The following is a 23,752-nucleotide window of genomic DNA, read 5'->3' as shown; positions in this document are numbered from 1 at the left end:
TATTTCTGTTATTTTAAAAAGGTTTATATTAATGTATGTACCTCTCCATCCTTAAGAAATAAATGATTTGAAAATAGTATTGGGTTATTGAGCTTAATGCTAAAATGATGATAAAAGTCTAACATTAACTCTGGTATTTCACCTCCAAGGAGGAAATTAAATATGCTAAACTATTGAGTAACAGAAAAATTCTGATATCAGCAGCAAATAAGAAGCAGCAGGAAATGATTTTGAAAATGAGTAACTTTGTGTTACAGGTTGTGGTGTGTGGACAGAGAGGACCCAAATGCAGCATTCAGAGGGAAGGAGGTTTATTGGGGGAAAAAAAGGGTGAGAGGGACTGGAGTGGAGGGAGAGGAGGACGTCGGGGAAGTACTGGCACGGGGAACCAAGGAGACAGGGGGCCAGGGAGCCGGGGAACACAGGGGCCAAGGAAGCGAGGAGAGGCAGGGGAACAGGGAGGACGCTGAGAGGGAGGTCCGAAGGGGAGTGGGCCAGTGGATGAGCCCAGCCGAACGGAGGACGAGGGTGAGTGTACCTGGGAGGGAAACAGACAGAGAGACAAGGTTAGGGGGAGACAATGACAAGGCACAGGGTAAGTTTGAAAAAACAAGAAACGTTGAAGCCTGAACACAGAAGTGGCACCAGGTATGGAGCAACGACAATCAAGCGAGGATGGTGTGGAGAACCGGGGTTGAAATACAGGCTGGGATGAGGTTGATTACTGGCAGGTGTGGCAGGCTGACGAGGTGGATGATGAGTTGCAGGTGCAGGTAGTTGGCTGGGCTCAGGAGCAGAGGGAGAGAGAGAGCACACGGGGGAGAAAACACAGAGAGGCGGGCAGAGAACAGGAAACCAAGGAAAAAAGCAGAAAAACTGATAAAAAGTAGAAAAAACCAGGACACTCACCGTCAGCCAGGCTGCCACCACAACACCTTGGTGGTGGAAAGATTAAAGCACATGTACCAGGAATGGCAACAAAGCTAAAAGGAGTGATTTCAAATGTTCCTCTGGAAATGTCTGTGGAGGATGTGAAGAGTGAGATAAAAGGTGGGAAAGTATTAGAGGCCAAAAGACTAATAAATGTGGTGTCAAATCAGACAGCCTGTACTGTATCTGTACTGCTTGTTTTTGAAAAATCTTTTCCTTGTGAAGTCCGAATAGGATGGATAAATTACAAAGTTAGGGAGTATATTCCCCAACCGTTAAGGTGCTTTAAGTGCCAGAGAATGGGACATACAGTACAACAATGTAAATGGAGACAAAGATGTGCGAAATGTGGAGGAGAACATGAATATGGCAAATGTAAAAAGGATGCCAAGTTAAAATGCTGTGTACAGAGGTACAAGTTTGTGAATAATGTGTCATTTGCAGAGGCTTTAAAAAGCACGGGCACTTATGAAACCAAGGAAAACAGACCAACAGAGTATCATGAAAACCTGAATGAAAGTGCAAGGCATGGAGCAGGCCTACCCCAGAGGTTGGGCATAAGAGATTTCAGCCAGGACCAGCAGACACAACACCGGTAACCACACAGCAACCATGTAGACACAAGTGTATAGTGAAGGAGACCACCTTCATGGTAGAAAAGAAGAGCTTTGTAGCTTTTATATGTAAATTGTGAATGTTGCCACACAACAAGAAAGAAAAAGTGACAGGATCAAGACAGTGGTAGGGGTAAAAGCTGTCAGAGGAGTTCTTAGGTATCAGAGATTTAAAAGCTGAAGATATAAATGGTATGCTAAGTACTTAGAGTCTGAAGTTAAACCTGATATTGTTTGCATTCAAGAAACTTGGCTACGGCCTCACCTTGATTTTATTTTACCTGGTTATGAGTCTGTTAGGTGTTGATAGAGGTAGAAATCAGGGTGGAGGATGTGAAACATTTGTAAGGAATGGGATACCATTTAAAAGAATAGAAACTACAACAGAAATGGAATGTGTAATTACTGAAATTTACAAATCAGACAAGCACTTAGTAGTAATCAACTTATATAACCCTTGTAAATCATTAAGCCTAGAAACCTTAGAGGAAATAATAAGGAGACAAGGACATGGGAAAGGAATATGGTGCGGAGATTTCATAATAGCCTTTGGGGAAGTAAGTATACTGATAGTAATGGAGAAGTAATGGAAATGGCACAAGAATCGACATACATTCTGACACACTGTCTTGTATTGATCTCACTCTAGTTTCAAATAATCTGGCAAACTCTTGTGAATGGAAGGTAAAAGAAAGTACAAGTATTGGAACTGATCATTTTCTAATATTTTGCTCTATAAATGTTGAAATAGATCTTCAAGAAAGGCCTAAACATAAGAAGTGGGATTTTGCTAAAGCTGATTGGGAAAAATTTAAAGAAATATGTTGTATTAGGGTGTACCCCGCCTTTTGCCTGATGTCAGCTGGGATTGGCCCCAGCCCCCCGAGACCCTGTACACAGGATAAGTGGTTGATGATGGATGGATGGATTTTATTTCAGCAGAGTCAATTTCAATGCAGGGTGATATTGAGGAATGTGCATCTGAAGTTACACATTTAATATTGAATGCATCATTAAAAAGCATACCAGGTAAGTCAGTCGGGGAGAAAAGGAAAACGGTCCCATGGTGGAATGATACATGCACAGAAGCTATTAAAGAACGAAATAGGGCAATGAGAATGTTAAGAAATAACTTGAACCAAGATAATCTAATTAATTATCAGAGGAAAAAGGCTCAGGCACGAAGAGTAATTAAGAATAGTAAACAAAATGCATGGAGAAGCTATATATGTTCTACTATAGAAAGGGAAGTTAAAATAGGAGAGGTGTGGTCGATGCTGAAGAAAATGAGTGGGAAAAAAGTGTATGCTAAAATACCAGAATTAGAGGGTGATGGAATACTGGCAATAACAGATAAAGAAAAGGCAAATGGTTTGGGAAAGAAGTTTGCCAGTGTGCACAGTGCATAACGAGATGGTTCTTAAGGAAAATAGAGATGTGTAAATTAAATTAAAAAAAAGTGTTACAGATAATATTACACTTATTTAATAAGATATGGGAAGAAGGTAAAATGCCCAAAAGCTGCAAGAGTACCTTAATATTGCCATTTAACAAACCTGGGAAAGATCCTAATAATGCTGGTAACTATAGAACTATCGCCCTAACATCACATCTATGCGAGTGGATGGAGAAGATACTAGTCAGAAGACTTAATTACACCCTTGAACATGGAGGATTATTTGCACCATATCAAAGTGGGTTCAGAAAAGGGCGTTCCACAATGGATGCTGTTGTGAAAGTAAGCAACGAGAAAGAGAAAACATTTAAAATTAAAGAAATAATGACTGTTGTGTTCTTTGATATTGAAAAAGCTTATGATTCCATGTGGAGGGAAGGGTTACTGATTAAAATGAACAAAATGGGAATTAGAGGTAGGTTTTATAACCGGGTCTTAGATTTTCTGTCAGAAAGAAGATTTGGAGTTAAAGTGGGATCAGACGTATCTGAGGAATTTGAAATTGTGGGAGACTGGGGACCAAATAAACAATCATGAATGTATGTTTACCGGGCTCTAATGAGGTCAACAATAGATTATGGATGCTATATGTATGTATATGGAGCAACAGCTAAAACACATTTATTGAAGTTGGATAGAGTTAGTAACAAAGCATTGAGGATTTGTGCTGGTGAGATCAACACCAATTTAAGCAATCGAGGTTGAGTATAGGAGAAGTGCCCTCAGACTTGCTTACATGCTTACGTACTGGAGCCGCTTACATGGATGTGGTTATGAAAACCTTCCAAAGAGTGTTATTCAGGAATGTTGGTAGTATAGTTATTTTAAAGGTAATGGCTTTGGCTGGGTAACAAAGACTAAATCAAAGGAATATAGATTAATTAAAACCTGGTTTAACTCCCCTACACTTATTGCACCTATCTCGAACTGGAACTACACAGCGAATGTGAAGAGAGTGGGAAAGGACATCTGGCAAGTCAGTACATAAGGAGCAAATATTACAAATACGTAGATATATATACAGACGGATCTAAAGATGAAGAGGACAAGGTAGGAATAGGAATATATATACCAACAGTGAATGTAAGCATTGGAAAAAGATTAACTGATCAGGCTTCAGTGTACACGGCAGAAATGATGGCGATTATTGTAGGACTGCAGTGGGTTGAGGAAGTAAAACCAGACAGAGTGGTGTGTTGTGTTGATTCTCTAGCAGCCCTTTATAGTATTCAAAATGTGAAATATAATATAGAGGATCTAATGCTAGCAATCCAACAAAGTTTATTTAGACTACAGACACTACGGATAGATTCTGATAGGTACCTGCCCACGTAGGTATAAAAGTGAATGAGAGAGCAGACAAAATAGCTAAAAAATCAACTAGGACAAACGATGTCATAAATATACCCCTTGGAAAAGGAGAAGCTAAGGCGATAATCAAAAAAGAAATGATGAAGAAATGGCTAGACAGGAGGGATGTGGGTAAAAGTGGAAGGAAATATTATAGCTTGCAAAAATCTATTAATTCTCAGGGTGTGAATAGAAGTGACAGAAGAGTGGAGAGCGTTTTAACCAGGCTAAGGTTTGATCATACAGGGTTAAATAAAACATTGTTTTTAATGGGCAAAAGTCAATCAGATGAATGTTTGGAATGTAGGTCCAAGGAAGATCTAGAACATGTACTATTACATTATAGGAAATATAGGGATGAGAGGCTGAGGCTAAATCAAAAGATAAGTCAGGCAGGAAGGAAGTGGAACCTTGAAGGTTTATTAGGCACAACAGGAGATGGGGTAAAGAATACACAGAAAGCATTAGTACAATATCTGAAAAATATAGGGATATATAATAGGATTTAGTTGTTGTTGTTTTTTTAAATGTCTTCTCTACTATTTTTTTTTATATGATATAAAGTAGTCCCAACCAGGGCCGTTATGGTCCCAACGAACATAGTTCATGCTACATACTCCGATACAGTAGGTGGCGGTATGCACCTTCAAAAGTCATGGTTGTAATCTGCCATAAAACGAAAAGAAGAAGAAGACTTAACGGTATGTTTGTCGCCCCCTGCTGTTAACATTCGTTGATTAAAAGAGAAAAGCTCGATCAAAGGCAATGTCCATTAACTACAACTGAGGACAGTGAATAAAGTATGACATTGATTGATTGCACTACAGTTTACCTGCTTACCAAGGATTAAGCCATTTTTGAAGATCGTTTAATTGCAAAAATAAAACAAACGTTAGTTTAGGATACAGCCCCAGGTCAACCCTATATAGAGTAGGTTAACTCGTTAGGTTAAGGTTATTACTTGTGTCAAACTGTAAAGCTGTCATTTAGAACAAAAAATTGCCTTGGGATATTTTTTTGTAAACTACAACAAACACCGCCAGTTGGTTGATGGGTGCAACTTTCCTGATCGATTGTCCCCTGCCATCCATTGAATGGTACGGTCCGTTGCCTAGGTGCTAGTAGAAGCCAATTCACTCCGCCACTCCTGTCCTCAGCTGTCTTGTCGCCTTTACCATTTGAAAGGTGAGTAAAACTTTAAATGCACATTGCATGCTTGGCGTCACCGCTGCACAGAAGTTAGAGTTTAAGTAGGAGTCTTCAGTTATCACAACGAAAACCTTATAGCGTTCACCAGTTGCTGCCAAGCGGCCACTGGAGAAAGCTATGGCTACCGTTAGCGAGCTAGCGTTAGCTGAATGTGAAGTATAAGTTACTACAGTAACTTTGAACAAACTTTGTTAACTAGCTAACGCTGCTGGTAGCCACAGGTGTCAGAGTTGGCTATTTACTAAGCTAGCGTATTACAGCACAACGTGGTCAGCAAATCTGTGATTATTAGCTAACCACATCTTTCTGACTAGTGAGCTTGCGTGGTCAAAAGGAATGCAAGTGGCTGTTATACAAAACCCCTCGTTTGCTCCTCCTCGTCAGACATTTTGGGAAGAATTGTTAGCTGGCAAACAAAGATTTTTAACCCCACGAGGTAAACGTCGTTACTAATTGGGAATAACAGTAGCGTCACTGTTCACAGTGCAGGGAATTAGTGACGGCTATGGATTTTGTTGCTAGTTAAATGCAATGTTCTCAAATGCAGGGCAGGGAAACGCCTGCTCCAATGATAGGGACTGTTACCCAAATTGCTTTCCATGTTGAATTCCTCTTGATAACATAGCAGAAGATCAAACATAGCTAATGAGCTTGACGCTTTGCATAGCTTCAGGTGATGTCATTCAGCTGATAAACTGGAGTGTGCCTCTGCCTGTCTAAGCTGAGGTAGCTGGTCTGATCTCAAACTTGTGACTGCAGGTCCAAACATGACAGAATTGTTCTAAAGTATCTCATCTTTTACAGGGGAAATCAAGGACAAGAGACGTTGTGATGGATGAATTGGGTCAACAATGGGAGTTGTATTCCATTGTGTACCATGTAGACTAAATTGTCGTTTTGGGATCAGTACTTCACCGCTGAGGAAAAAGTTCATCATTCACAGATGCAGCTGCATAAAACTTAATGTTTGACCATGGATCATGAAGAGGTAACATTCACTGATGTTAATTTGCTTACAGATAACTTAATGCCAGTGTTCATCACCAGAAATAGTTGATGGAACTGTCTGCTGGTAATTTGTACTTTGTCAGCTTAATAAGTATTAAAATATTAACATTTACAGGTGAAAGGGCTGTAAATATTGCACCTATAGCCAACATTCACCAGTATTAGGATGGTGGTTGTAGTTAATGTCTGATCTTTTAGCCATTTGTTCCACAGTGGCAAGAGTGAAGGCCAGTAGGTGTGGTGTTTAAGTAAAGGCATACGAGACCTGATACCTGGCTTGTGACAATATGTTGCATGTTGTGGGAGCAGTGACCGCTCCTCGAGTAGTTTAAATGGTGCATGGGGGGCCTGTTCAGGTTACAAGCCCTACAAAGTACAGTATTGAATTTAGCAACAGGTGTTTAGTGCTGGCATACCACCATGATGTTGTGTCCTTCTCATGTGTCATGTAAATGGATCAGTTTTCAGAGATACTGACAACCTTGATGTTGAACACTTTTGTTAATGCTGTAGGATTTGCAGGATAGTTTGTTGGATCATTGTTTGGCAAAAGTAAGTAATTCACAAGTAAAAATATTTTGCTTATTATCTTGCACGTGTCATAGTGTGTATTATACATATTCCAAATGTGGTCTATATCACTATACAGCAGCATAATGTATGCCTTAAACTGTTGTATACTGCTATGTTAAGGACATTTGGACATATGTAGCTTTGGAAATGCATCAGCTTTTAGCTAAATGACACTTGATTGAATATAAATTTTGCCAGTGGTGGCCAAACTATGGCCCGCAGTTGGCCCACTGCCCAATTTTTAAATTGCCTGTGGTGAATTTTGTAAAATAAACTAGAATAAACTTGAGTTTAATTTTAATAAATTGCTCTGTATGTACATTGCACATCGTAGTTTAAACACTAGATGTCACTATCATCTTGAACAACTTCCAGCAAGCCCTGTCATTGCACTAGAACATGAAAGGCCCTGCCAATTTGAACAAATATTTGACCTATTATGATGTATTACTACTAGTCAATGAAAACAGTTTCCTCAATTGATTAAACATGGTGGAAAGGAAAAGATAGAAGAGACAGAGTGAATGCCCACAATCAAAGATTGGCCACCCCTGCATTATGCTATGACAAGCAGAGCTTTATAATAACACAGTAAAAAACAGTAAGCCCAATGCTATTCATTCACAGACGAGCTTAATTTGTGAATTCTTCTTGATTCACCACAGTATTTAGAGGCAGAGCTGCATCATAACAAGCTGTGACAGTTTAACACTTTGCTGATGAATTTGATCTCAGGCCGCCAAACATCCAGCTCCTTCTCTGGGTTCCCAGGTGCGGACAGAGCTGGACCAGATATCTATGCGGCTTCAGGAGGATGGCTTGCCACCGGGGGCCAGTGTTGAGGAGCGGCAGTGCCACCTGTGGCAGCAGCTGCTCGACAGTGAGGCAAAGCTTCAGTCAGCCGCTCAGGAGCTGCAGACCTTACGTTCCCAGCAGGCCAGTGAGATGAAGGAGGTGAACAGTTTGGATTTTAGTTTTCGTTCACCAACTGTTTCAACTGTCTCAGACCTCTTGACCTGATTGTGCCCTTAAACTTTCTGTCTAGCATAGTGTGGTCCTCCTTTTAATTGAAGCCATAGAGAAATTAAAGTGTTTTATCCCATGACTACAGCACATTAAATATGATAATACTCACATATTGCATTTCTGAAATGGGCACGGGACAGTGCCAATTGTTGAAAATGGTATGTCAGTCACAGATTAATTACTTTTAGATTTCTGTCTGTCAGGTGGAGAGCTATGTTGCACATATCCGTGGGCTCCTTGAAGAGCGTGAGTGTCTGACTGCAGACTATGAAAGAGACAATGAACACTTGCGACAAGAGCTTCACCAAATCAGACAACAACAAGGTGAATTAAGGCTGAATGTAGTGCATTGTTGGCATTATTTCCTCTGGGTTGTAGCCCAGCCTGACTCACCAGAGCACCTAAGCAGGATATTTCAAAGACACCTTCCCTGAGTTACATATTTTCTTGGGTTTATGATAAATCTGCTCCCACACAGCAATACTCTTGCACTATTTCATTGTTATTCTGTCTTGTGTTTAATGTCATTTCACAAGTTCTGCTGGCCAAACTACTGACCTGTGATATTTCCCCTTTTTTCCAGAGAGTCAGAGCAAAGAGCTGGCAGAGATGTTGGCTCAGGAGGACCTCGGGGAGATGGGCTTGAGCAGCCCCAGTGAGCAGGTGGCTTACTTGCTGGTGGAGAGGGCCACTCTACTGGAAAGGTTGGAGGCTGCTGAGAGGAGACTGGAAACTCAGAGCCTCACTGGCAACTTGAGGGAAGTCCACCACCAGGTAAAGGACTGTTCAATTTCCCTGACAATGTCAGTTCTTCACAGGAAAGGAACCACACAAGTTCATTTGAAATTTGAAAAACTGCTAATATAGTATATACTGTTGTTACTGTGTAGTTCATTTTCACCATTGGAACTGTAAATGTAAGGCTTCCAGTGAATGTGCACAGCCTCTACCATCTTGAACCATGAATGCACAGTCGTCAGTCATATTAAATTTTCAAATGAACCTGTCCACAGGCTTCATACAGTTGTAATGGTTCACTATCCCAGGCAAATGTAGAGACCATATAAATGGAGTCAAGTGAGTCTGTCTCTCTTTGTGGCAGGAACATATTTGCCACACAATGGGGGAGGAGCTGAGGCAGCAGAGGGAGGACATGCAGATAACCATGGATAACATGACAAAGGTGAGGTGACTGTCGTTGAGCCTTGGCTGAGTTACAGGTCTGCATAACTTCAAGTTGGATTATGTTAGAGGAGAAAATAACCAATTTTTCCACTTAATGTACAGGGACACCACATGATAGTTAACTAGTGTCTGTTGTGATTCTGCACACATGGGTCTTTCCTCTCAGCAGTGTTCCTCCCAGAGTCCATGGAAGAAGCTGTTTGGGCTGCGCAGGTCTGGTCAGAGCAAACACAATATTACCCCTGTAGGTGTCCACCTCACAGCTCATACTAAGTAACTAACCCTGATGTTGTGATAAAAGGCGTCACTGGCTTGTTTCAGAGTGCTGCTACTTTTTGAAATACATTTCACGCTGGTGATGTGCCTTGAAATCCGCATGAGCACTATGATGCAGACGACATTGCTTGTCTCAGTAACAGATCTATGAATGTAATTTTCTAATAACTGAAGAGTGCTCAAAATGGGTGGAACAGTAATGGCATGTCACAGGTAACAGCATGTGTACTTTTTGGACCACTGGTCTCTCTATGCAGGTGAAGGCTGACATATAAGGGCATAACACATTGCCCTCGCTCCTTTCCAGGCCTGCAATGATGATGAATCTCTACCTCAGAATGCATGTGTTTTAAAACAGCATGTTGGGCCACTTGCATCTCCAGTCTAACTACAGTACCTATCTTCTTTCCGGCTGCACTCCTCCTACTGTAACCATTCACGCTTCGTTCTTTTACATCAGGCTCATAGTGAGGAGATTTCCCAGGAGCGGAATGAGCGCCAGCGGCTGGAGCGGGACCTGGAGGAGGCGTCTAGGAGGCTGGCAATGGCTCACCAGGATATCCGCAGACTCACCAATGAGCTGGATGCTGCCAAAAACAACAATATAGACTCAAATGGTATGTTGCGAAGACATATAGTATGTATCCCTCAAGAATAGTTGGTCTACTTTAGACGTTAATGTTTCTAAAGATATATATATACTTATAGTGCTGTATTGTTTTTGCACATTGCTGAATTAAGTGGCTGTAACAAACATTCAGCCCCTGCCCCTGGTCTACCCAGCTGTTTGCCCCAACCTTTAAAATGTTTTCATGACCACATACAGTAACTTGTATTACTTGTTGTTAGGTCAGGTGTGTTATTATATCAGATTGCAGGAATACAATAATGGCATATGAAAAGGCACTAATGAGCAGAAAGCTTATATTCAGATTTAGGGAATTAAAAAAATATGTTTATAATCTCAGGACCTGAGCTACAGGGAATGGTCCAAGAAGTAGAGAACCTGAGGAAGGAAGTGGACAAACTGAAACACTGTGGTGAGACAGACTTGGGTGTGTGATGTTAACACCAGCCACATTGTTTGGAGATTTAATTTTACTGTTCTAAAACTTTGTTGGCCCAAGTTAAAATAGGTGCCAGTAAGGGTGGATGTTGTAAGGATATTAGTGATTCTATTTTTGCTTAATGGAATTTTGTTGTATTGTATTCAATATGTGAAAATAGGGCACTCTGTTTTCCCCCTCATATTCACATCAGGCAGGGTATTTAAAGTATTTAAAAATTCTTAAATTTCATATTCCAAATATAAGGCCTTAAAAGTCTTAATTTTCATTACCAAAGTATTAAATTTCGTTTACCAAGGTCTTAAATTTTTTCTTGTCCTTTCGTAGGATTTAATTAATGCTGTAACGTCATAAATGAAAACTTTGTGTGTGTGACTCTGATGTTACGGCAGTACAGGTAACGTTACTGTTTACGTCAGTGTTCAGCTTTACGCGCGGTGCACGAGCTCTGGCATCCAGCTCTGCGCGAATCAGTCAGTTGTTAGAAAAGAAAAGAAAACGTCTCTGACGTGCTACTAACGTTAGCTCGATGACTTAAAATGGGCAAGTGTCTGAAATTCAGAAAGCCTGAGATACGAACAACTTGGCGGACGAGGCTGAGGGCAGTGGCGCTGAGGTTAGCGTAACAAGCTGATCGGCGTGCGAGCCAGTCACACTGTGGCGAGCGCTAATGGAACAGCGGAGCTGGAAGACCCGCTGCAAGCTACTGGTCAGTGAATGATACAACAGCAACGGAGAGACAGGTGTGTATGAGACGAGGACGGTGTCTGTGTGTCGGCGTTGCGCCGCTGTTGTCGGCTAACGTTATGTGAATGGAAACATCAAACTAACGCACATTAAACTTATATCACCCAGATGCGCCGATCACGGGACCGAGGGAAAACAAACCGGACTCCTTATCCCCGCTGCTTTCAAGCCAATACTATATAACTATATTTGAAGCAGCCTTAGATGCTTTAGAAAAACAGAACAGGATGAATTATCACTGAAGCAACTGGCATATTATATTACATTACCTTATCTAGCCAAGGTGTAACTAATTGTAAAAACTCATTCTGCACAATTTGTTTGTATTTTTGATTTCACCCCTTAAGAGTTCTTAGTGCACAAATATTGTATTCATTTCATAGGTGTAATTTACACTGTGGATACTGGGGACATGTCTCCATCTCTCTCTCTCTCTCTCTTTTTTTTAAAGCATTTGTTAAATATGTTCTGAAAATGGCTTGCAACAAGAAATGTTAAAAAAACAAATGAAAATACTTTGAGAAAGGTTTATTTGCACAATAAGAACACATGCAATGTAATTTAAAGAAACAAATGTGCATTGTTCAAAAAGGTTTAAGCTAAAAAAATTAAATAAACACAATTCTACCATATATTGGTGCAGAAAATGTCTCCAGAATGCAGGAAATTAAGTGTTTAGTGCTCAAAATTTTCTAGGGGAGGGCCCCCAGACCCCCAAAATATCTTCTTGTCTTGTTCTTGTGAACCCAATATTGTGAATCGTGCATGTGTGCTAAGTGTATCGTCACACCCCTAATCTGAGCCCTTATGCCCCACCACTTTTCAACACAAAGTGACGTCCTTGATTCATTTTATCTTATCAAAGTACAAATACACCCCAAGCTATAGTGTGTTTAATGAATGAATGTATTATAATAAAATGTTTTCTTAAATTCATGTAACTTTGTAAATAATTTTATCTGGCTTAAAATGAATACAGATTTTCCATTAAACAGCAGTGAAGTTGTATTAAATTTCATCCTAGGTGGTATTAAAAAGGTCTTAAAAAGTTTTAAATTTAACTTTGAGAATTCTGGGGGTCACAAAGTCACTAATGTGTAACACTAGTCATAAGGGGAAAGCTTTAAGGACTAAACCAGCACATTTAGGATCGCAATACAATTTTCCTCAATAACAATATACTAAATGTTCAATATATCGTCAATAAATATTTAGTTTAATTTATATGAATCACAAACAAAGTAGCACTTACTTTTTCAATTAAAATATTTGTTTTGTTGAGGACTGAATTTTTTTTTAGTAATCATATTTGTTGAAAAAGATTTTGTCACAATAGTTTTGAATGTTCTACCTCAGATTTGTTAAGTGATCCACTGTTTAGCATCAAGTGTTTGTCACATTATGAATGTAAAGAAACGTTTCACCACATAATCAACCATCTGGTTTCTTCAATTTTCTCTCAGGAGCAAAAATCAGCCTTTAAACTTGAAAGAAATAATGACATATTGACATATATCGTGATAGTTATCGATAGCGAATGATATGAAATGTTTTTATCGTGGTGACATTTTCGGCCATACCGCCCAACCCTAAGCACATTTGACACATGCAAAGCAAATGTTTAATTATCCAAAAAAATCCACCTTTCTAGACAAATAGACTTCTCCTATTTCTCACACTGCGCAATAGGTAGTGTCATCAGAATTACTACATATAGTAACAGTGTAATAAGCTTTAAAAAGGCAAAACAAGACAGAAACTAAAAAAATGCTATTTCATGTCTAATATACATTTTTAGATTTTCATGTTCATGGTTTTGTCTCTTCACAGATATGATGAAGATGCAGCGAGCTAAAGAGCAAAATGACAGATTAGATGCTGAGAACAGAGCTCTTAGGGAGCGAGTCCGCACTTTAGAGTCTGAGAAGAAAAATCTCCTGGACCAAGTAAGCATTTCACAGAATCTTTCTTTTATTGAAATAAATCCAAATTTTGTTGCAGTAGCTTGGCATTGTTTGGTGTTGTTTTTGTCCAGTTGGCAACGAATGAAAAAGATGTTGAAGCCAAAGAGGATCGAAAGGACAAGAGTGTTAGCAGCAAACCACAAAACAATCTGTTGGCTGACTCGTCAGACCAAGAAAAAGATTACATTCACAAACGGTAAATAATTTCATTGCTCCACAACTGTGACCTAGTTAATAGTGTGATAAATGAACGTTGACATTCTTTCTATCCCACCGGCCCTTTCTGACTTTAATCATCACTGCTCTCGGTCAGGTGTCGAGAGGCGATGGAAGATGGGCTTGTACAGGTGAGGGAGCTGCAACGGCAACTCCAGAGGCTACGCAAGGAACAGGAAGAGCTGGAGGAGAGGAATGAGGAGCTGGAGGCACTGCTGGGGGAGGCCCAGAATGCCAGCAAGGAGGAGAGGTATCGCCACGAGGGAGAACTGGAGGGACTCCACAGGAGGGTAATGAGCAACACTCTTGCTCTTGTTCATTTTCTTTACTTGGATAAAGGATTGATGGATTATTCACTGCTCATTATTGTGGTTTAAAAACATTTCACCTGAGACAATCGCAGAAATTCATTAATGCCAGTCCTTAACAAGAAGAACTCTGACTGCATTATCTTAGGACTAGGACTTGTATTGGAAACAGTCTCTCTAATGGCTGATTAATAATCTTAACCTGTCAATGCAGATCAAAGCCATGGAGGCAGAGCTGAAGAAGCAGCACGCCCAAGAAAAAATGTTGAAGAACGGAGAAGAGGTCAAAGCTACAGAATCCTACTTACAGCTGGTAAGAAATTGAAGAAGAAGGAGACATACTTTATTAATTCCTATAGGGGGAATTCTGTTTAATTACTTAATTTAACTTAATTTTCAATCTATACACATGCATGAATATATGGAGAGATGTCAGCATGAGGGTCTCCCACATAGTAAGTTCAGTGCCTTTCTCAAGGGCACCTCGGCAGTACCCAGGAGGTGAACTGGCACCTCTCCAGCTAACAGTCTTCACTTTGTGCAGGACCAGCCACCCTCTGGTTCCCAAGCTTGGTCCAAGTCCCCATGGACCAAATTACTACAGTCCCTATTTTTCTTCATTCACTCAATTACTTACAAAGTTAAATAGATAACTGTTAATTCAAAGCTCTTTCTGAAGTACAAATATGTCATTTTTTTTGTATGAAAGTATAAATAAAGTGATTTTTAATTGATTTTGAATGGGACAATAAAAATGCCCGAGACAGGTCCAGCTCTAGACATCCACCTGTTTTGCATGACATTTGAGGAAACTGTTATAGTATTTTTGCACAGTGAAATTTTTACTAGTGTCCACTCAAAAGGCCATACTTAAACCTTGACCATGAGCCTGCAGAGATTAAATGATGGCACATCAAAGGAGTTCAAATACTGGTACTTCAAAATTCCATGACTCCTATAAACCTATAAATGCTTTGTCTTCTCTTGTCACCATGTATGAAGCACCTAAGGGATAGCAGCCAGGAGAGATTGGCTCTCCTAGATGCATGTCTGACTAAGGAGAAGGACTGGAGGAAACAACTGGAGATAGACCTCAGTGCTGCCCAGGCCGCCCTCAAAAAAGACAAGGAGGTAAAATCCACACTATGATGACCGAAACACCACAGCCTCTTGAACTGAAATTCAATTTACAGTTCAAGAGGTTTAGTCCTGAAAGAAAGAGTTACTGCTGTATTTCCAAAAAGGTACAGTATTTACCAAGTTAAAGTTACAAGCCACACAGAAACTGTCTATAATTCCCTCCTTCTCTACATCAAAGGCTTTGCAGATAGGTGAGCGAGAACTGAAGAAGCTGAGACTTGAGGTCAACAGTCTTCAGACAGAATGCCAACAAGGGAAAACGCTCATCAAGAGCCTCACACAGGTCAAAGGGGAAAAATCAGTTCTGGAGGAAAAGGTGTGTTCATTTCAAGTCTGGTTGCTGTCGCTGACACCTTGCCAAGTCAGTCCTTTCAAACAGGATGAAACTGGGAAAAACATTCTTGCTACAGGAAATATATTTAAGTAGAAATCAAAATAAAGTGAAAATGTTTAAAGAAATTAAAATAAACAGTATACACTACTGCTTGAACGCATGATGTGCAAAATAGGCCAGTAAAGAATAATGTTAAATAGCAAACATTTCATCATTGGAATTGTTGACAAAGAAATAGTGTTATTCAAGAAAGAAGCATGAAGACACATGAACATAAAATAAAAACAGTATATTTGTGTCAACAAACCAAAATGTCAGCCTAAATTTACAGCATGCGTCATTCGCACCACTAAAATGAGTTTCTCTCTCTTTTTCTGCATCGCCACACTGCCTGACAGTTAGCCCAGATGGAGCGTGCCCACAGCCGGCTCCAGAGCGATCTGGAACGCTACAAGGACAGTAACCAGACCCAGGAGGACCTGAGGGAAAACAGGCTTCAAGTCAACCAGCTGCAGGAGAGGGCTGACCGGCTAACTGCTGAACTCAGCAGCCTTCAGGCAGCACACAGCGCCTTGAGGTTGTTCTCAGCTCAGAGTGCAAAACATATTGGCTCAAGCAGTAGTATTTTTGAGCCATTTGGGTTTGAATAGATCATTGTTGGGAGATAAGTGGATACCACTGCAGAAACTAGTTCTTATGTCTTGTATCATGGCCTGTCACAAGATAGGACTAGAACCCTGGAGCTCACTTGTTTTGCATACATGTGCATATTTTCCAGGGATGAGATGGTTTCTGAGCGGCTGCAGACTGCCGAGCTCCAGGCCAAGTTGAGCTCCAGTGTCCAGGAGAAGCTGACCACTCAGGGGGAAAGAGAGAGACTGGAGCTTGAGATACAGCGCCTCAAAGTGCAGCTCAAGTGGCATCAAGAGCAGCTCTCCTCTACAAAGGAAGCACTTATTAGCAGCCAGAAGCCTGAACTGCACACAGCTCATGTAGAATCTAGGCTTAGTCCATTGGAGAGGACCAAGGATGAGTCCTTGGATCAGGTAACTGGATTACATGTGGAATACATTAGTTCAGATGTGAAGTGTGAAATCATCTTGTATGTTCACAAATTGGGGTAACCTGGTAGAATAGAATGTTCTTTAATGTTGCAGCCCTGTTTGAAAGTGCTGCTGTCCAGCTTTTGTGTCCTTGTGTAAGTCACTGGATCGCCACCAGCTCAAAGACTGAAACTGATCCTAACCTTTCACCTGCTCGTACAGGAAGGCAAGCACAAAGGGAATTCCCTCTGCTAGGATCATAGATGATTCATAAAATGTGTGTGTGTTGCGCTTTCGTAGCTTTCATGTCTAAAGCAGGAGCTGAATCATCTGCAGACCAAGCTGGGGGAGGAGCAGCAGCTGGCATCTCAGCACCAACTGGCCCTGCAGGCTCAGGTCAGTGAAGCCCAGGCACGAATCAAGGTATGTATGTTTATGTTAGTTTTCATATAGCAGCAGCTGCATTATTCATTAGGCAATAGACAGTTTGACATGTTATTTTATCGAGTAGCCTCAGTTATCTGAATGACGTGACAATTATACAAACATTTCTGTAGCTTAGCCTGCATCATTTCTGGCAATCTTCCTCTATTTTATGTTCATATTAAATCCTGATGAATAACATAAAAGCTTTGGGGTCTCCTCTGCCTTCCAGAGGTGTATCATGCTTTTTATGAAATTTGATTCTTCATTAAAATTATCAAGATCATGAGGAGTTGGCTTGATGATTCATTCGTGAATAGCCACAATCCCAACCATGTCTCTCATTTTTGCCTTCAGTCGCAGGATTTAGTGCTGAGCCAGAAGGCAGAGGAGGCTAAACAGATGAAGCAGGACCTGCAAAGGGCACAGAGCCTGTTCACCTCAGCAGAGCGAGAGCTGCGGTACGAGAAGGAGAAGAACATGGACTTGAAGAGACACAACACCCTGCTGGACCAGGAAAAACTCAAGGTTGGTATCAAATTATAGCACATATTTATCACTTTATCATCATGTTAAATAACTCTTTTAGTCACCCAGTCTCCTCACTGTTAATGCTAATTACCATGAGCAAATGTTAAACTGTAACCTCTAGTTGTTATGCTGGTGTTAAGCCTCTGTTCTTTTGTTCATGCTCTGTTGTCTTGTGTGCTTTCTTCAGCTTTGTGCAGAGCTGAAGCAGGTTCAGACCAAGCTGGTCCAGATGGAGCAGTGCATCCACGCTCAGGTATCCGAGTGTGAACGTCACCAGCAGAAAATTAGGGAACTGGAATTGGAACTTGCACGCAATTCCACAAACCGCAGTGCCACCACCAGTCTTCAGGAGGACCTGCAGGCCGAGCGGGCACGGCTCATTGCTGCTGACAAGAAGGTCAGCGCTGATGCAATTTCTCCACAGGGATCAGCACTTTCATCTAATCAGTTTTTAAATGTGAAGCTAGTTCATGCAAAAGGGCCAGGCTGAGTTGAACTTGCTTTGTGATAAAGGTACCAGGTTTCAGTCATTAGTTCCTGCTCTCTTGTTGAGGTTTTGATTGTCAGTGGAATCCCCAGTGAAACCTGCATCGTAATGGAATATGGCTTACCCATCTCATAATGGAAAAAAAATGCTACGTAGCACAAGATGTGTGACCTAAATTGGCCTTGAGTTTGAATAATTAAAAAAAAAAGTGAAGAAACCTTGGGACATGATTCCTGCCTCTGTGGAGATTAGTTGAGATTAGTAAAATTGATTCTGCTTCACTCTTTTTCAGGATTATTTGCCAACATTATAGACTATTACTGTCAAATGCCATCAGGAAGTCCTGGGATACTCAGGAAATGGATTGAAGGTTGGAAGCTCATGCTGATTGTTTGTCTCACTGAGAGAAGCATGTGGCTCTGTTCTGATGGCAGGTGTTGGAGCTGCAGCAACAGCTAAAGAGTGCCCAGCACCAGCTGCGCGTTGAGGAAGCGCGAGCCGGTGAGAGCAGCCGCTTAGAGAGAGACAGCAGAGATCTGTCTGACACCTTATCAGCCCTGAGAGCCAAACAGCAGGAGGAGCACATCACCAGGTAACAAACTGCGGTGCCGCTGATGCTGCCCAGTTTAACATTGTGCCAGTAGTAGTAATAATGCCATAACCAACAATGTAAGTTTTTGAGGATGATTGTGATCCACCCTTGTTGTTGACCATCCTTCTATTCATCTTTACCTTCATTTCCTATCTCAGGAAGCTGTTAGAGCAGCGTGAGGAGGAACTGAAGCAGCAGGTGCGCTCCCTGAGGCTGAAGGAGGCCTCCATGACCAGGACAAATACAGAGATCAGCCACCGTGTCCAGCAGCTGAACACCCGTCTGGCCATCCTGGAGGCTGATCTTAGCAAGGCCAGAGAGGAGGTAAGGAACATTGTATTTTAAATGTTTGTTCAAAATTTTGTGATTCACACCCTATATACGTTGACAAGTTCTCAGCCTGCACTTCAATGTAATTTCAATTCCATAGGAGTCAGTTTTATATAGATTGAATTAATTTGATTTCTCATTAAGTTCTCATCAGTTTATAGGAGTGTAATATAATGTGACACCTTGTTTTTTCAGAGGTGACGGGTCATATACAAAATAACATTTACACAGTCTTGAGCAGTTTGTTGATTTCAATCAGTAGGTGCAACCCAGAAAATTCCCCACAAGCAGGGTGATAGAATCGTCTTTACTGTGATCATATGTTTTTGTGCTTTTTCTAAAACTGTAATCATTTAGTGCTGCTTGACCTGTGGCTGTTATTTTTAAAATGTAGACACAGTCTTCATATTAAGCTGCTGGCCATATTTATTGTGTATATAGTTAGATTTGATAATGCCTCAGAATTGGTTTGATTCAGTTTAGAATATATTGAAACGTCCGTGTTCCATGTATCCTCCAGGTAAAAGACAGCCAGAAGTCAGGCCACAAACTGCAGGAGGACTTGGTGGCCAGTCAGCAGGAGTGTGACAGAGTACAGGGGGAGCTGCAGCAAGTTCTCCTCCAACTGGACACACAAGTCAGGTGAGACACACATGCGCACAGATATATATATATATATATATGTATGTATGTATGTGTGAGAGAGAGAGAGAGAGAGAGAGAGAGAGAGAGAGAAAAAAACAGGTTACCATGTCTTTTCTGATCAGCTGAAAAAGATTTTAACATAATCAGTAATTAAGATGTGGAGAAGTTGTTGCTGTGGTTAATTTCCACCGTTCCTCCAACCAGGAAGTACAACGAAAAGCAGAGTCACCACAAGATCAAGCTGCGCCAGGCTAAGCAGGTCTTTCTCAGGGCGACTGCACAGAGGGACCACATCATCCAGAAACTGGAGAACGACCTGGCGCTGGCCACCAGCCTCTCACACAAGGTTGCACACACACGACGCAGAAAGCGAATTATCCCACAAGAGATGATTGTGCCTGGAAAAATAAGTGTCTGTTTTTGTATATTTCTTTCTCACGTCTCCTCCTCTGGTGGCTTTCAGGAGAAGGAGAGGATCCATACAGTGACAGAGGAAAATGAGAAGCTTTTGGAGGAGAAGAGAGACCTGTTGCGTAAGATTAGCGAGGCAGAGGAAATGGGCAGCATAGGCATGAGGACCGCCTCCACTGTCCAACACAGGTATCTTAATGAATCAAACTAAGGAATATCTTTTTACACTCATACCTGCTGCCCAAGTGGAGATCAAGTATTATAATTGGATATCAAATCATTATATGTAGGTTAAGTTGACTGAAGTGTCTCATTGCTGCAGTCATTGAGCGGAATCAAATATTAAATATTATCGTCAAGGAAAACTTCTTAATAAATGAAAACTGTAAAAAGCAAAGTCACTGTCTATAATCTACACGTGTTGGTGAGGGCATACAGGACAGTCTTGCTTAAAAGTTTTAGGGAGTGTGAACAATAATCTGTGTTCTAGGGTCAATGTCTTAGAAGTGGAAAACAGACAACTTCAGGATCGAACCCTGAAGCTCTCCAATCAAGTCAGCTCCTTAGAGCGTGCCCTGAGGAACGTCCAGTCATTCTACAGCCTGGAGGTAACACCATACAGATCTTTATGCCTTAATGGGGCATGCCACCCAAAAGTCACAGGTTTTCTTTATTGTTTTAAAAACAACTCAAACAGTATTAGTGATGCGAGATGAGGAATTTCTAATTTAAGTGTGAAAATGGTGCACGGTGGATTCTATACGGCTGAGGCTGTAGGTTTATATGTAAGAGAAGTGGCTTGACCTAGTGTAAAAAGGGTGACATGCCCCTTCTTTTATTTTAATATTGATTGATTGATGTGTTTAAATCTTTAAACAGAATGTCAAGAAAGCGCTCCCCTCAGAAAGCATCTGTGATGGCATCCTGCATACATCTACACTAAGGTGAGGCGGTTTTGAGAGAACTAGTTGATCTGTTGACATCGTTTATTCGTAGTTTTCAGTCATGCACTGTGTCCTGGAGGGCAAAACAACAGACCAACACTGTGTCTCCCCCGTTGAGACGCCGCAAAAGCAGTTAAATTTTATTTGGATCACCTTTCAACTTAAGAAAAAGAAGGATATGAACACAAACTGCAAGTGATATATATATATATATATATATATATATATATATATATATATATATATATATATATATATATATATATATATATATATATATATATCTGATCCATACAACGTTACAGCATCCGCTGTCGCATTTCTACCATCAAAAATCGCCAGGTCCCTGCCGCTGCCCGACTGCAGTAATGTTTACTTTTACCTTCTGGGGAATCCCTCACCTAACACAGCCCAGGTGTGTCTCCTCCTTGATTAGTAAATCCGAAAGCACAACAACCATCTAGCATTTTGGCAACACAAAAGTAACAAACTCGAAGTAACAGTGTATCACTTGCTTATTGGTCGGCAGGCAGCGGAAAATAACGTCTTTTTTGCCCTCCATGGGAGCGTTTTCCTTATTTGTAATTTGCGGTTTAGCTTCATTTCTGTTGTTGGATGAAAAAATAGATAGCTTTGCTAAGGTCTTTAAAGAATAGCCAACTTAATTTTCTGTCATATTCCATATTGATAAGTTTCCACGTATACCCTTTTCCACCACGTCTGTGTCACCAGTCTGACATCCGGTTCATGTGACCCACTGGACATCCTGGACGCGATCTGCCGCGTGAAGGTGGGCGAGCGTGGGGTGGTGGATGCGGCTCGAGCGTCTGTGTCCTCACACCAACCATCAGAGCAGGGCTACCTGAATCTCACCTCACCACTGGTTCCTCCAGACACCAAAGGCGCAGAGGAGAGCTCTATTAACAGTGACCAGGTATGAGAGGTGGGGGCAGGGTTGGCAGGGTTGTTGCCTTTGTTTGCAACAGCAAGCTACCAGCGAGGATGAGTGCTGTAAGTCAGCGTATCGTGTAGTACTACAGCATCCGGCACTTCCACTGGATACAAAAAATATGTAGAAAATGTGCAAATAATCCTTGTTTAAAGGCAGTAATGATGAAAGGGAGCTTCCACTGCAGTTCTGCTCAGGGTGATCTCGCTTATGTATTGCAAAGCAAATCCTCGTCTGGTTGGGAGTACTGTTTTTTTAGATCCAGGCTTAGACTGAGAGTGCAGATTTGTAGAAAAGGCCTGTGCAAGTGTCAATCAAGTATTTTTTTTTAAAGACAACAGGATGTAATGGGAGATTTGATTTGGAAGCTAAACACGTTGTACAATCTTCTTTGTATACACGTGTGTGTGTGTGTGTGTGTGTGTGTGTATGCCTGGTCAGGTGTTTGCATCAGCAGACCAAAGCAAATCTGAATGTCTGGTGTTGGCTTCTGGGAAAGATTATCATCATTTATTTTTTTCCTGTAGTGGTACAAGATAAGCCAATGTACTTCACACGAGCGTAGTGAATGTCAAAGGACATTTCATGAGGGAGATTTGAATTAGACTAGTTAAACTGAGCACTTTATTATAGTTTTTGCTTGTGTTTACATTTTGGTAAAATGTAGCAGTGTAATATAACTGTGGGTATAACAGTATGTCCATTGTATGTATTTTAACACCAGTTAAATTTAATCTTGGCTGTGTTTTCAGTGAAGAAAGGCCTATGGTGCTGTATGTTTATGGTTTTACTGTGTCAAAATTTTTTTTGAATACATCAGCATTTTTACAAGTTTACAAAATCGTACTAACATTGATAATATTTTGGACCCACTTTTACATGTAATAAAAGACTGTGTGGTAAGGAGAGTCTAAATATTGGGGCCCTTTCCGGGATCTGTCATTCCCGTTGCTTGTCAGCTGTAGCCACTCCAGTATTTACAATGTGCAGTTTTGCCTGTAGTTCTAAAAAAAAAAAAGGGAAGAGAAGCCAAAATTTCGGGAAAAGCCACAGAGTTGTCCATTTCAAGCATGCCAAGCTGTATTTTATTTTACATATATTATTATTATTATTAATTTTATTGTTTTTTACATTGGTCAACCTCAGTGGTTTCCTCCAGCGACACTCAGTCATCAAGTACTTAAGAGATGTGTGTGACATGGGAATAAAATACACACCATTTCATACCACTATTATTATTTTGTCAGTAATAGAGTTGTACACTGTGGACACTGTTGTCTATTTTGTGCCTGATATGATGAAGTGTTTCACTTTATCTTGCTGCTGAGTGAATACGTCGAATAACAAAAGCCTATCTGCAACAGACATGTAAACTGAGATCTAAGAAACTTTGACTAGGGATGCACCGATCCGACCTTTTCAGTCCCGATACCAATACCTGGGCTTTGGGTATCAGCCGATGCAGAGTACAGATCTAATACCAGTGCAGAATTAATAAGCTGTATTCTTCACTGTCAGAAGGAGACTGGGAGTCGTGCTCTTTGGCATGATGCTTCTGGAGGTGCTTGATTAAGTTATTATTGGCGTAGCAATATATAAATAATAATAGTGAAATACCTCCAAACTGCTGACCCCTTGTTTTTAGCTCCCTCTGTGCTATGTTAGCACTCCTAGCAAAATGTTTGTGTCTGCGGGGGAAATGCTGACACATTGCGTAGTACTCAAGTAGTTGAATTAGCCGCCCCATGTCACCGATACCCAATCCAGCTCTTTGAGTCAGTATCGGGCCGATAACCGAACGGCATCGGTGCATCCCTAACTTTTAAATTTGTTGTATCCGTGTAAATGCATTTTTAAACAAAAAAATATTTTCATAAATAAAACTGAATAAATAAACTTAATGCTTCATATTTTTTTTCCCTCCCACCATCTTGCTCTCTAAAAAACTGATTTGATGGCAGGTACAGTTTTCTTTTGTACGAACCAAGCAATCA

At 40.8% G+C, this 23,752-nt stretch overlaps 1 protein-coding gene across 8 annotated transcripts; it reads left to right on the top strand.

Annotated features, from left to right (window-relative positions):
- The first annotated feature begins 5,428 nt into the window (after positions 1-5,428).
- Positions 5,429-23,654, top strand: ccdc30 (coiled-coil domain containing 30). 8 transcript variants are annotated; one of them, XM_038722845.1, is made up of 28 exons: positions 5,429-5,535; positions 6,364-6,547; positions 7,912-8,094; positions 8,370-8,490; positions 8,750-8,940; positions 9,269-9,349; positions 9,518-9,595; positions 10,088-10,244; positions 10,596-10,667; positions 13,272-13,387; positions 13,477-13,601; positions 13,719-13,911; positions 14,144-14,242; positions 14,932-15,060; positions 15,248-15,385; positions 15,802-15,980; positions 16,182-16,449; positions 16,747-16,869; positions 17,227-17,397; positions 17,588-17,797; positions 18,322-18,479; positions 18,638-18,803; positions 19,330-19,451; positions 19,659-19,800; positions 19,918-20,054; positions 20,356-20,473; positions 20,745-20,809; positions 21,542-23,654. In XM_038722845.1, the coding sequence occupies exons 2-28, from the start codon at positions 6,533-6,535 to the stop codon at positions 21,747-21,749; spliced, it is 3,765 nt and encodes a 1,254-aa protein (XP_038578773.1). In that variant the 5' UTR covers positions 5,429-5,535; positions 6,364-6,532; the 3' UTR covers positions 21,750-23,654. The 8 variants fall into 8 exon arrangements, with proteins under 8 accessions (XP_038578773.1, XP_038578772.1, XP_038578770.1 ...); XM_038722844.1 differs by having other exon boundaries at positions 7,876-8,094; positions 9,521-9,595; XM_038722842.1 differs by having other exon boundaries at positions 7,876-8,094.
- Positions 23,655-23,752: the final 98 nt, after the last annotated feature.

Source organism: Micropterus salmoides, unplaced genomic scaffold (genome assembly GCF_014851395.1).
Source record: "Micropterus salmoides isolate LMB-PRFRI ecotype aquatic unplaced genomic scaffold, ASM1485139v1 Ms_hic_scaffold_16, whole genome shotgun sequence".
NCBI classification, from domain to species: domain Eukaryota; kingdom Metazoa; phylum Chordata; class Actinopteri; order Centrarchiformes; family Centrarchidae; genus Micropterus; species Micropterus salmoides.
Note: the sequence above shows the minus strand (reverse complement) of the source record. Positions and strands in the feature narration are given on the sequence as shown.